Source organism: Anolis carolinensis, chromosome 1, assembly GCF_035594765.1.
Source record: "Anolis carolinensis isolate JA03-04 chromosome 1, rAnoCar3.1.pri, whole genome shotgun sequence".
Classification (NCBI taxonomy): Eukaryota; Metazoa; Chordata; class Lepidosauria; order Squamata; family Dactyloidae; genus Anolis; species Anolis carolinensis.
In genome coordinates this window covers 56,826,960-56,841,657 of record NC_085841.1, presented here as the reverse complement: position 1 = coordinate 56,841,657, position 14,698 = coordinate 56,826,960, and the positions used below count along the sequence as shown (strand labels likewise).

Below are 14,698 nucleotides of genomic sequence, written 5' to 3'. Positions count from 1 at the left end.
TATTATATTCAGCTTTTCTTGTATCCTTGTTTGAGCAGCTGTTCACTTGTCTATGTCATTAGCCATATTTTTCAATAGTTTTTTTTAAAAAATACTTTTATTTCTTTATAAACAGTATTGTTGCAAGTTAGATATCTGAAAAACTTGAAACTGTTTAATTTGTATATTTCAGAAAGGCCAAACTTTAAAAATATTCCATCTCCCAGTTAAAGCCAGTACCAATTCTATGGTTGGCTGTTTAGGACATGCAGAGTTCTTCCTAATCAGAAATGTGGAAAATCAGTTGGGTTTGTGGGATCTTTGTTTCTCGTGCTTTGGTTGGTTATTAAATAGTAATGTACTAACTCTGTGTTTACTTTTGGCCCAGAATAGTGAAATAGAGTAGTTGTTGCTGGAAACTTGTGCTGCAACTAGATTTTATTTTCATTGTGGGTACTATTCTCTCCCATCTCATGTGATTCCTCTTTGTATTTAGTTACAAATCAAATTTCTTGCTTACTGCCTCAGAGGCAGCTGACCTTCTCTAACATGCCATCTGCAATCACCCCTACATCTGCTTAAGAAATGCCACTTCTCTAGTTTTTTCCTCTCACTGAATTTCTAAATGTCTTACTTGCTGTTTATGAGTCTTGTCATTTATAATCCCTTGGCCCAATTTCCAAACCCCTTGGTAATATTCATATCAGAATCCATTAAATTGTGTTTTAGCAGTCAATTGCTTTATAAACAGCAACATGTTTGTGTTTCCTAATTTGGTGATTTATCCTATGGTATAGATTGTTTCCCTATACATTTATTTTCTATTAACACTGCACTGCAGACACTTGTCCTTGTGATTAGATATATCTTAAGTGCTACTCAATGCAGAGAGGTATAATTTGATGCCTGATATGTAAGTGACCTTTTGCTGCTTTGCTAGTCGATATTTCTAAATTGTGACTGACTTCCAATGTTGCACATATCCGAGTGAACAAGCTCTATTTGTGGATGTGTAAGTGAGATAGCCTTCTACCCCGCTAAACCAGATTTTAGATTCCCCTGCCAAGGATTGTTGAAGAGAAAGAATAGACCAGGCCTGCACAACATATGGCCCGGGGGTCAGATGCGGCCTGCACAAGCCATTGGTACAACTCATACAGCACTGCCCGCACCGCTAGCTGGGACTCTCCTGCCTTTGTCCACTATAGTTTGTGTAAAGAAGGGAAAAAAGAGATGGAGGGAGGGGGGAAGGGAAAAGGAGGAGAGAGGCGGGAAAAGAAAGAATAAAGAAAAAGAAAGGGAGGAAGGAAGAAAGGGAGGATGACAGAAGAAGGAAAGAAAGGGAGTTAGAGAGGCTAGGAAAAAGAGGGAAGACGAAAAGAAGAGGGGGAAAGGAATAATAATAATAATAATAATAATAATAATAATAATAATAATAATAATAATTTTATTCTTATACCCCGCCCCATCTCCCCGAAGGGACTCGGGGCAGCTTACATGGGGCCAAGCCCGGAACAACAATATAAAAGCAAAAGCAAACAATAAAAACAGATCAATCAGCAATAAAACATCAAACGACGATAAAAACAGTCATAGAAGTCACATACAAAAATAAAATCTTAAAATCCCAATGATCTGGGTCAAGGTGCAAAATAGGAAAGGGAAGAAGGGAGGGAGAGAGGAAAAAGAGGGAAGGTAGGAAGGAGGGAAAGAGAAAGGAAGGGAGGGAAAGAGGGAAGGAGTTTAGAATTCAGAAATCATGGCGTAATGGTTTGAACCTTGACTGTTGCTCTGGATCTGCTGGGCGGCTTTAGGCAACTCACACTGTCTCAGCCTCAGAGGATGATAACAGTCAAGTCCCCTTTGAAGAAATCTTGACCAGAAAAATCTGTGATAGAGTTGCCTCAGTCTGAAATTACTTAAAGCTACACAACAACAACAACATTCCTAATTAATCATTAATTATACCTTACTTGGAAAGTGGGGTGCTAAGACCTATTTGCCGCTCCAAGAAGCTTAACCTATTTTAATACTACCCTTACTACTTGACAAATTGTGCAGGCCCGGAATGGACCATTCTTCTACTAAGTACATCCCTACAGTTGATTGGACAATAGTAGTGAGTTGTTAATCTTCTGATGCAACACATTTAATTTTTGTTCTAGGGTTGTTCGCTACAAAAATCCAAAGCTCAGACTGGATTCCTGTAGGAATCAGGGCAGAGCTTTCATTTGACATGTATCTTCTCAGTTACCAATGATCTCTTCCTATTAATTTGCGCCAACTGCAGCTCAGGTTAATTCTAGCATGTGGGAAAACAAACATTTTTTGTACTCGAGTTGCAAAACCATGTTTTGCTTGGTCCCTATGTGTTTCTATGTGTTACCATTAATAAAATCCTCTTCAACTGGAAATGCTTCTATCAGGTATTTCCTCTTCCGAAATTAAATATGAATTGACTTTATATATATATATATTTCCCACTCACGACTTTGATAGTATCTATATATTTTACCATATTCTGAGCTTCATGTGAATTAATTTCACAATTTACACTAGTTTTTATGTTAGGTCTATTTTTCTTTTTTTGGATTTTGGATTGTGATTTGCTTTGATAATTTTGTTTCTTCCTTTCAACCTTTCTTTAGTTTTAGGATCATTACTTTCTCTCTGACTCTGATTTGAATAATTGTTTGCCTTGGAGTTGTTCAACTTATCTTTGGTCTGTCTTTGGTAGCCAATTATGGTTTCTTCTGGAGTTTAAAAAAGTGGACTATGTATGCGGCAAAGATCCCTGAGAAGAGATGCATCAAAAGGAAGAGGTATCCCTTCGCCCTTTCCTGATTGCCTTTAAACTATTTATGAGCCCTATCCAGAGTTCTGCACAAGTTTCTCCGCACATGTATTTTATGTTTAGGTTTTTAAAGCATTTGATGTGTTTTATGTTGTTTTATATTTATTTTGTCATATTGTTTTAATTCATGGACTATGTTTTAACCTATGTTGATGTTGGGCTTGTCCTCACGGAAGGCAACCTTGAGTCCCTTTAGGAAGATGGAGGCGGGATATAAAAATAAAGTTAGTATTATTATACAGCGGCCCATCTTCCAGAGGAGAATGTGCTGGCTGATGTTCTCAACAGGGCTCTGATTTTGTTTCAGAAGTGGAAGAGCTTGAATTACCATGTCTTCCTTTTTCATTTTGGAGATTCCGCCATCTACAGATTTCCTCTGTTTCATCTTATCACCAAAATAATATCAACGATTTGAGAAGATAAAGTGGGTTGCTTTCTGATCATCCCATAGTGGCCTAGACATTTGTGGTTTCCCTTCCTTTCATATCTAACTTGAGGCAGTCATATCAAACTTCTTTGCTATCCAGGCCTTCTTCTAATCCATGATTGCCAGGTGAGACATCCAGTCTTGGACAATGTCAGGCTAACTTCCTGGGGTATATTTCTCTAGCTTCTTTCCCTGATGTCAACAGATCATTATAGCAATGTACAGGCCCTTCCACTCAGTATCCCTATGTGTATAAATGGAAGAAATTCCATTCCATTCTGTCACTTGAAAGGATCTCCCTGACTCAATCATTAATTTGCCATATGTTTGAATCCCTTTCCTCTCAGATTTCTTCTGCCATCAAATGCTATTGATGTATTGATATATATCGTCAAATATTTCCATCAATGCAACTGTTAGATGGGTTTGTTAATTGGTTGACTGGCTGAACTCAATGAATGCTGTTCAGCTCAAAGAATGCTGTTCTTCATCCTGAAGAAAAGTGACTAATAGGGTGCATCAGGGTCTGTCTTGGCTCCACTGCTATTCAACATCTTTAAATTACTTGGGTAATACAACAGAGAGCATGCTTATCCCGTTTGCAGATGAAACCAAATAAGAAGGACTAGTTAATAACCCAAAGAACAAGATCAAAATTTAAAATGACATTGACAGAGTTGAAAGCTGGGCCCAAACTAACAAAATGAATTTCACCAATGAGAAACGTAAGCTACTTTACTTAAGCAGGACAAAATGAAATGCATAGATAATGTGTGATACCTCACTTGACAAGAATATATATGAAAAGGGTTTAGACATCTTAGTAAACCCTAATATGAACTTGTATCAACAGTGTGATGTGGCAGCTAAAATTGAAGTTCTAGGCTGCACCAATAGGAGAATAGTGCCTAAATCATGGGAAATCATAGTCCCACTCTATTCTACTCTGGGTAGACTTCCCCTGGAATACTGTGTCCAGTCCTGGGTACCACCATTCAAAAAGTGTATTGGAAAACTGAAATGTTTCTAGAGCAGGGAGATCAAAATGATAAAAGGTTTAGAAACCATGCTATATGAGGAATTGTGTTAAATATTTCTTAAACACTTGCTCAACATATATAAAGCAGCATTAGCCTAGCTGTGACGTGAGACTGAGACAGTTGATAGGCAATGTAAGAGATAGTATTCAACAAATTTACTATTTTTTCTATATCTATATCTATATATATATATATATATATATATATATATATATATATATCCCCACGTATTTATACTTTAGAAAGACATTATGCCATAATACATACATAATATAAATACTGTAAATAAATAAATAAATAATACAATATTGGTTAAAATTCATTCCTTCTAGTAACACTAAACAGCTAGTTCTTTTTCAATGACGATGGCTAATTTTCCTGACATATACAACTCCAAAACAGAGTTTTAGTCTGTTTAGTTTACTTCAGTTGCTGTACATCTACAGGAATCATTAATATTTTGTTTTTTAAATTGGCTTCTAACACCTACTTGATCTCTTTCTAGTACTACAGTTCAAAGGAAAAGCCTGGAGGACTGGCAATTTGAAGCAGATGTGTATCTATTCCTCAGGCATCAGTGGCTGTAAGTTAACAATAAAAAAGTTACAGCCATCTGTGTAACAAGACAGCAGATATCTGCATTTCCTTTTTACAATGAATAAGAGATAATCTTGTCTGACTTCATCGATGTTAGATTTACAAAGATTCAGTGTGTCAAATCTGAACTGTGTGCCATGCTGTTGGGATTCATTGGTAGCCAAGTACCTGGAGTGGTCTTCCCTTCAGACATTTTAGGAAAGCATAGCATTACTGCAAAGCTGTCTTTCAGTCACTCATGTTAGCTGTAAAGCATTTTTTAAAAAACACTGCATGCTGCAAGGAAATGGACTGATTCCTTCTTTCCCTCATAGGTAGTTTGTATAACTACATAATGCCTTATTTTTTTCAAGAGATCTATTTAATCAAGTTGAATTAAATTATGGGAGAATGACTGCAATAAACTATTGCTTTTTGCATAAATATTATACTAATCATATGGCTGACTCTCTTGGTTATACTGCTGAATTATGTGTTCTGCATCTATTCAACACAGACATATTATACAATTCTTAAGACATATATAGTATGCTGGCAAAATAAATAAATACATTAGCACATAAACAGGTAAAGCAGTAAGCTGCACAATATGTAAGAGGAGGCCAAGGAAATCAACACTCTTTTTAAATTTATGGGAACATGAGGATGTGATACCTGTAAGATTGGTTGCTTACCTGTAACCGTGTTTCTTCAAATGGTGATTTGTGAAATTAGCACATGTGGTAGTAATTGCCCCTGAGTATTACTCTTGGAACCTTTAACAGCTGTTAGAGGTACTATGGCTGAAGCCCCGCCTTCCTCCCAGGAAGCATATATTGCAGAGGTGGGGCTGTGGCTTTAGTTCCCCGCCGCCGACAGCGGCTTGAGAAAGAAGGCATGGCAATTAGAGGGGAGGAGGGGCGGGGATGTGCTGATTTCGCAGATCACCATTCGAAGAAACACGGTTACAGGTAAGCAATCAATCTTTCTTCCTCATGGTGTCTGTGAAATGAGCACATGTGGTAGACTAGCAAGCTACTCATCGTGGTTGGTGGGTGTCATAACAGTGCTGATCCCAAAACTGCTCTGCCAAACGCTGCTTGCTTCTTTGAGAGCAGATCCACCTTATAATGGGTCACAAATGTCAGAGGGGTGGCCCATGTGGCTGCTCTACAAACTTCATATAGCGGTATTCCTTGGCTGTATGCCGTGGAAGTGGCTACTGCCCTGGTGGAATGGCCCTTTAGGCCGAATGGAGGCTGCTGATGTGCCAGTTGATATGCCAGTTTTATAGTTGCTGTGATCCATCCTGACAATCTTTGTGAAGATACTGGGAGACCTTTAGTGTCTGTCCTATACTTGACAAAAAGTTTAGGCGAAGCTCTAAAATCTTTTGTTCTTTTAACATAAAATGCTAATGTTCTTCTAGCATCCAGAAGATGTAGAGCCCGTTCCACTGGAGTAGATGGATCTTGAAAAAAAGAAGGTACAACAATATCTTCAACCAAATGGAAATTTGAGGCTACTTTCGGGAGAAAGGCGATATCTGTACGCATTACCACCTTGTCAGAGTGGAAGCGTATATAAGGAGCATCTGCCCGTAGTGCACAGAGCTCACTTGCCCTTCTGGCCGTTGTGATGGCCAACAAAAATGCTGTTTTGCAAGACACATGTGAAATATCCACCTCTGCCATAGGCTCAAAAGGTGGCTTCTGAAGGGCTGATAACTCCAACCGGAGGTCCCATGCTGGGATGGGTGGAGTAACAGGAGGTCGAGTATTCCTGCATCCTCGCAGAAAGCATTGGATTAGGGGATCTTGGAAACAGGAGGACTATCCCTCATCTTTACGACAAGCAGATATCACTGCAAGATAACACTTGATGGAGGATAACTGAAGTCCATCAAGGAAACAAGATATTCCAAAATGACTGATGTGGGAGCAGTGACTGGATCCACATTCTGCTGCCATGAAAATTTGGCAAACTTGTTCCATTTCGTTGATGGCCTGCGTGCTGCACACAGTATGTCTTTCACTGCTTGTGAAAGTGGTTGGGTCGGATCCGCCAAGCTGTGAGATTGAGCTGCTTGATGTCCGGATGGCGCAGGCAGCCTTGGTGAGCAGTAAGAAGGTCCGGGCAGTGCGGGAGGGGATAGTGTTGACCCTGTGCCATTGTGTGAAGGAGTGAGAACCAAGGCTGCCTTGGCCACCATGGAGTCAAAATTATGCAATCTGCCTGGTCGCGGTAGAGCTTTGCCACTACCTTGGCTATGAGAGGAATTGGTGGGAATGCATATAGCAGGGGGCCTGTCCATCTGAAAAGGAATGCATCCCCGAGCCCCCCCCCCATCTGCTGTTTGGGTTCCTGTCTCGTACAGAAAAATTTGCATTTTGCGTTCTCTGCTGTTGCAAATAGATCTATTGGGGATTGCCCCACCTCTGCAGGGAGAGTGGGCGGCAGTAGCTCTTCTCCGGGCGGGTGGGCTGTCTCCACCTCGGGGATCAGGGCCCATGACCGGAGCTGGCGGCATAATGCGCGCCTTGCCTCCATGCTCTTGCCCCGACATCGTGGGCGGAGCCAGCGGCTGTATCCCTTCTGGCAATGTCAGCACCGTGGCCGTGCTGCGTGCCTCAGATGGTGCACACTTCTTCCTCCCCTTGTGGCTCTCAGCTGCAGCACCGGAGCTCTTCTGGGGAGTAGGGAGAGCAGGAGGAGTGGAATGTGCCCTCTTTGCAGCTGGCGAGGCTGCCGGCGAGGAAGTAAGTTGCTGCCGTTCAGCTGGCTTGCCCTGCCGCGGCGTTCGGGAGCCTCTTGTAGATGGGGCCAGGAAGAGAGCTCTCTCCAAGAGAAGGGCTTTTAGCGTTTTCTCCCTGCCTTTACGGGCTTGCGGTGTAAGGGCCGCACAAACCAAACAATTCTTTGCTCCATGAGCCTCCCCCAAACATACAAGACATTTGTCATGGCTGTCTGCCTCAGGCAGCTTACGGCCACAGGCCACACAGTTCTTTGAAATAGAAGTAGCCATACCAATTCCGAAGTCAGGGAGCTAGAAGGTAGAGTAGTGTAGAGAAGTCCAACTCAAGCCAAAGTACGTTATAGAATTAGTAGAATAGTCAAATAAACAGTCCAATGTCAAGAATCAATAATCTAACCGAGAGGTTCCTAGAGAGCTGCTGTGAGGCGGCGGAAAAAAAAGGAACTAGAGCCACAGCCCCACCTCTGCAATATATGCTTCCTGGGAGGAAGGCGGGGCTGCAGCCAAAGTACCTCTAACAGCTGTTAAAGATTCCGAGAGTAATGCTCAGGCGCAATTACTGCCACATGTGCTCATTTCACAGACACCATGAGGAAGAAACAAACCTTGTCTATTTAACTGCTTGGGTCTGTGCAACTTGGGTCCAGGTTATTTGAAGAACCATGTTTACCATTAAAGCTCTAAGATCATCTGGAGAGGCCCTTTCTTCTGCGCCACCACTTTCTCAGGCCTCTTGTTCTATATAATGGTCACTAAGACTGATTATGTTAACAAAATTAGTTTACCACTTCTGTATTTTTCTTCCCATTTCCCCAAAATGATTAATATTTTCTCTTTTAAAATTTGTGGCTTAGATCCAAGAACTTAAGAGCAGAGGAAGAAAATGCATTAGTTGTCTATCTTATGTAAAATCAAAAAACATTCTGATAGTGTGCAGCCACAACATAATAAATAAGGAAAGCAGAGGCTACATAGTTAAAGATTCTTAAGAGCCGTATAAAGTTCTTTGAAATGGGTTTATCCCAAGTACTATCCAACAGCTTTTGAAACTTAGGCCCCATCTACACTACAATGCAGCTTGGAACCAATTTTGGAGGAACCAATTTTGCTGTGTGTAATTAGATTGACAGGTCTGGAACTGATTTGAGGCCAGGTGCAAGATTACATTAGCTACAGAAACTGGTATTATACCTCTCTGTGGGGCTTTGGTTTTTTTTTAAATTGAAATATAGCAGTGGTTCTCAACCTGTGGGTCCCCAGATGTTTTGGCCTTCAACTCCCAGAAATTCTAACAGCTGGTAAACTGGCTGAGATTTCTAGGAGTTATAGGCCAAAATACCTGGGGATCCACGGTTTGAGAACCACTGAAATATAGCGTCAAATTTTTACATATCCTTCTTTCTTATACATAAGAATTTTGGGTTTTTCCATATTATCTAGTTTATTGTGTAAATATAATGTAACAGATTAACTCAATTTGCAGACTTCATTCAGAAACCTTGCCACAGTGAGGCAACAGTTAACATCTTGGGAATTTAAATGCATGATTATTTCGTCTGATAATTGAATGTATGACAAACGTGAAGTTTTTCTATTGTATAATATATTCTGTATTTTACACTGTCTTGATATATATGCCAATAAAGGCTGATTGGATTGTAAATTGGATTGTAAATTGTAATAGATTAACATTTTTAATAGGAAATCCCCAAATTGGATTTTTTTTTCTTCCAAGAAATGTTTGAAGGGTTCCCAGTCTTTCTTGAATATTGAAGTGTCTTTTATTTGAAGATAGCTGGTCAAAATGTCAGTTTTGACATTTCAGCTACTTAAACTATTCATTCTTCCATTTTGGCTTTTTGTGTTGCATTGAGATCAACGGGGGAAAGTTAGGTAGCGGACACATTTCCCCATGGGATGAGGTAGGGGGGATGCAGGGCATGGGGTGACAGGTTCCCCACGCCAGGCACCGCTGGATTTGCCACAATAGGTGGCGTTTCTGATGGCATGTATGATGAAGTCAAAGGGTATAATGTTAGAAAAATAAATGACATTTTTAGATCATGTGCAGGAGTGTCCACTGTAGGGTTAGGGGAGATCTAATGTGTGTATTGACCTGTGTCCTCTCATAAGAGAAAATATCAGTTCATTATCATCATCATCTGTATTACCTAGACTGAATACTGCTGTAAAAATGCTACTGTACGCAAATATGCCTAGATACATTAAATGAGACAACATCATATTGAGTCAGAGGTGTGGTTAATTTTACTTCTAGCCTTTTAGTGTTGAAATGTTCTTCTTGCAGTTATAAGCTATATTCTCAGATGCATTTTTTTTCTTTGTTGGCACTGTTTGCATTTGCACCTTGAGTATTTCACTTTTAAAAAACTCCCATCCATCGTTAACTCCCTTGTCTTTTAATATTGGCGTCCATGGAATGCTGCTCAGTATTTCCTTCATTTTTTGGAAGTCGGCTCTCTTAAAGTCCAGAATGCATGTTTGACTTGTCTTAGTTTCAGCCTTCCATTGTATCACAAACTGCAGGAGCACATGGTCAGTTTGCCCCTAAGGATCCGACGACTTCTACTGTATTGATCAGGTCTTCCACATTTGTTAAGATTAGATCAAGAGTTGCTGATCCCCTTGTTGCCTCCTCTACCTTCTGGACCATAAAATTGTCTGTGAGGCAAGTGAGGAATTTGTTGGAAACTCGGCCAAGAGCACAAAGTCCAACAAATTCCTCACTTGCCTTGCAGACAATTTTATGGTCCAAATAAATTGTAAAGCTTTAAGCACTGTAAATAGTATCTGAATGTTTATAATAGTGAGGAATTATTGGTTATTGTCGTCATATTCCATTGCATTCATTTAGGATGTAGGACTATTTCTGCCACATTAACAATTTGCTTGACAAACATCTCTTTTAATGTAGCACCATTTTTTTCTTGCTGAATTGCTTTTGTCAATCTTTGGATCCAATTATGGACAGAAGAAATAAGTATCAGGACTTGCTGTCCATCTAATTAAAATAAGCAACTTAAATTGTGTCAGTGTGACACTTTTAATACAGTATTTTTGAACTGTGTCTGGCTGGATGGAGACATTGGTGTCCACATTTATTTGGATTTCCTCATTATGCTTTATATTAAACTTCTAAATGCTAATCTAGGATAAAAATATTGAGCCAATGTAAAACAATCTTAGCAGTTTTGTGAAGCTGATAATCTAAATAGATATTTTAGATATTTTAACCTGCTTTTTATAGGTAGATTTGAGGTTACATTTTACCTGTGTGCATTTGTTACATGTATTTCAATAGTGCTTTGTTCTGCTTTGCTGTTTTACCGTTGTACCCCGCCTTGAGCTGCAAGGAGAGACGGGTAAATAATAATAATAATAATAATAATTATTATTATTATTATTATTGTTATTGTTATTATTATTAAGCATGATATAGCCCATAATATGCATCTATTCACAAGTTACTCAAGTAATTTCCCATGAGCAGAAATGTTGTGAAACAAAAGACTTCGTTTTATCTTTTAGGTACATGTTCTGTAATGCAGTAGTTCTAAATGACAGTGTGTTTGCTGCTTCTAATACTACATTTCTAATAATCTGTTTTGATTTGTTATAATTTAAACCTAGCTATTTACATTTATCTTGTTTTTTTAATTTCATATAGGGTTAGGTTATTTGAGGTTATTTTTTGTATGACACACCGATGATGTTTTAGTGTGTTTATTGCAAGCCAATAACATATTGAATACAGCGATTTGATAGCAAATATCCAGTTTGTGTGTTTAACAATGATCAGGATCTTCCTTTGACTTTACATGAAATCCATAATGCAGTAAAATCTAATTTTTTACCCACTAGGTAAAACACCTCAAATAGCTGTGTTGGTTCAGGTCTTGCTACAATTATTATGCTATCTGTTGACTCCAGATACTTGGAAATATTTTACACATAGAAAATTTAAAAGTAGTGAAGATTAATATGGCATGAATAGTTGTTGCAGATGAGTTGCCAAACTAGATTCAAAATTCTTAACTTGTAATTAATAACTATATTATTTATTTGAGGGGAGGGGTTGTATGGAAATCTATTTTCACGTAGCCCTGTGAATTTTTGTGCAAGATTGCTTTTTTCCACAAGAAACAGTAATCTCAAACAAAAAAACACATATGGTTATCTGGAAGCAGTGATTTGACCTGCAGGAGCTGGAAGCAATGCTTGTCATGCAAAAAGCCCACATGTATGTCTATACAAAAGTACTTAAAGATGTAAGAATACTGGATGAGAACTGTTCAGACATACTTATTTTCTCCATAACAAGAAAGAAACTGCAGAAATTACTCATTTTCACAAAATACGCAAGTGTTTACATCCCTTCATGAAAACCGAAGGTTAAAATATTTCTGGGAAAAAAAATTAAACATGAGCAGCCTCAAACGAAAAGTACAGAGACCTACATATCAGGGAATATAAAGTTTTTTGGTATCTCAGAGCATTTTTATTTATTATATGTATATCTCACTTTTTCTCTTTGAACATAAACTATTACATCAGTAAATTAGAAACTATTTAATCTGTATCATGTGGACTGATATGTGCTAAAATAATGCAATATACTATATACATTTTCAACATATATTTTACGTCAGCATTACAAATTATTTATCACAAATACTGATCCAAACTAATTGGGCTATGTTTTTTTTAATTCTACCACTGATGGTGAAATGAGGGATATGAGAAATGTCCTTTAAATGAGTGGAGAACAATGTCGTTGACTGTCAAAATGCCAGCCGCATGTCAGCAAAATCAACATGATACTGCAATATCTAAAACCTTTGGAATTACGTTGTTAATAACATCGGGATATTCCAAGAAATACATTTCTGGGGGATTTCACTGTTTCTTGGATGGCTGAAATCATTTGCCCTTTAGCCTTGTGCCTTGCAGCACACCTGAGGCAAGCAATAATCCCTAGCAAAACACTGCCTGTCTTCTTATTGCTTAATTATTATACCTATTTAATGCTACTTAGAACATTGTCAGCTGTTGAGAAAAGGTAATTATCACTAGTCAAATGACACACACTTTTTTGGCTGCCTTACGGATACACATTTTACTGGTACCTTGATATATAATGAAGCCTGATAGCAAAACTTTTGCTTGTCTCTTCTTCAAGCCCCAGCTGTTTCCCTGCTAAATTCATCCCATCTGTCTCCCCTTCCGTAAGGCTGTAGGCAGTATAGCATAAGTACAGAAGCGGTTCAGTGCTATTTTGGATAAACATAGCTGAAATTTGAATTCTTGCCATTTGCAATGCACACATTTTGTTTTACTGCTGCAAAGAGAGCTGTCAAAATAAAACTACATGGATAATTCACTGAAATGAAGTCAAATGTAAGGAAGAGTAAAAAGGAAAAATACATACTTAAGGTCAGTTTTGATATATACAATTTTTACAATTGCTGACATTGTAATAGCAATATATTTTAAACATATGTTGTTCTATTCAAAAAGCTCTCCAGTCTTGTGACCAATATAGGAGATGCCGTATTCCCCAGGGTTCAACGAACTGCAGTAATGTATTGTGTGTATGTGTTTAACTTCTTTGCTGAACATACCATATGTAAAGCAGGACTAGATTTGGAGGGAAGAGGCATTAAAATTGGAGAAAGAAACACTAAGAATTTGATAGATGCAGATAACACCATCCTGCTAGGAAAAAATAGCAAAACTTGGAATAATCACTGAAGAAAGTCAGGGAAGAAAGTATAAAAGTGGGTTCACAACTGAATATTAAGAAAACAAAAATAATTACCACAGATAATTAACAAAAATGTAAAATAAACTGTAAAGGCATTGAAATGTTTAAAGATTTTTCATATCTAAGCTCATCAATCAGAATGGGGACTGCATTCAATAGATCAGAAGAACAGCTATGAAGGAACTAGAACAATGGTTCTCATCGTGGGGTCCCCAGATGTTTTTGGCCTTCAACTCCTAGTAAAATGGTAAACAGCTGTCAAACTGGTTGGGATTTATGGGAGTTGTAGGCCAAAAACATCTGGGGACTCCAGGTTGACAACCACTGAACTAGAGAAAGTCCTGAGGTGTAAAGATTTCTCATTGAATATACAGGCTAGGATTGTCCATATCATTGTGTTTCCCATTTTTATATGTAATTGTGAAAACTGGACAGTGAGGAAAGCTAACGAAAGAAAATCAACTCACTTGAAATGCAGTGCTGAAGAATCCTGTGAGCTGCTAAAAAGACAATTCAAGCCTAAATTCTCCTTTAAAATAAGACTGTTCTACTTTGAACATATCATGAGAATATATCACTCACTAGAAAAGAAAATAATGTTTGGCAAGTTAGAAGACAGTAGGAAAAGAGGAATGCAAATGGAATTGGGCATTGAATGTTTTGCCTTTTTATGTGTGTGTAAGTGGATATATTCAGTCAAAAAGCTTTGGCCTTAAGTCTGCAAGTCCTGAGCAGCAGGACTGTTGATAATAAGGTGTCTTGGAGATCTCTTATTCATAGATTAGTCATAATTTGAAATCAACATAATGGCAGTTTAGAATACCAAATACAGATTTCTTAATCAAGACAGACTTAGCCCCTCACCAAACTATAAAACCCTGGGACTCCATGAGATATTGTGGAATACAGTGCTGTCAGAACCCTGCTACTAGAGCCTGGATGTGGCTCTGAGTTTCAGGGTCACTGACATTGATAAGACACCTGCGGCTCAGGACTTGGAGAAGAAACGGCTGCTGGACTTGGCGGGGAATTTGCGCGGGGTTTTACTGAGCGGGAAGAGACTGTTCAAATGAGGGGGAGGGTATATAAAGGAGGGTTGGCCGTAGTATCCCATTCTTGGCTTTTTTGATGTTCATGTTTCCTACAGTAAAAGTTTCTGGTGATATCACAGAGAGTCTTGTGTGTTCATTCAGGAGCGGCTGTGGTGAGCTGACACTAAGCCAAGAAACGGACACCATCCCGCTGTAGCGGTGAGGTGTAACATGCAAGTGGAGGATGAAGA

General features: G+C 38.7%; 1 protein-coding gene and 1 long non-coding RNA gene across 19 annotated transcripts in view; one reads left to right on the top strand and one right to left on the bottom strand.

The window, feature by feature from the left end:
* The window catches only part of sdccag8 (SHH signaling and ciliogenesis regulator SDCCAG8), a 135,372-nt gene that overhangs the window by 79,160 nt on the left and 41,514 nt on the right, over positions 1-14,698 (top strand). For 3 of the 18 annotated variants that reach the window (XM_062974833.1, XM_008117438.3, XM_008117436.3), the window contains exon 17: positions 4,806-4,883. The exons of 10 other annotated variants lie outside the window; for them this stretch is intronic. In XM_062974833.1, the coding sequence (XP_062830903.1) occupies positions 4,806-4,883 (78 nt within the window). Of the gene's footprint in view, positions 1-2,716; positions 2,802-4,805; positions 4,890-6,305; positions 14,585-14,698 lie in introns of those variants that run through there. 5 more of the 18 variants (XR_010004131.1, XM_016996142.2, XM_062974871.1 and 2 more) reach the window with 4 other exon arrangements.
* LOC134297406 (uncharacterized) overlaps positions 1-14,698 on the bottom strand; it is a 67,426-nt gene that overhangs the window by 41,811 nt on the left and 10,917 nt on the right. The window lies entirely within an intron of this gene.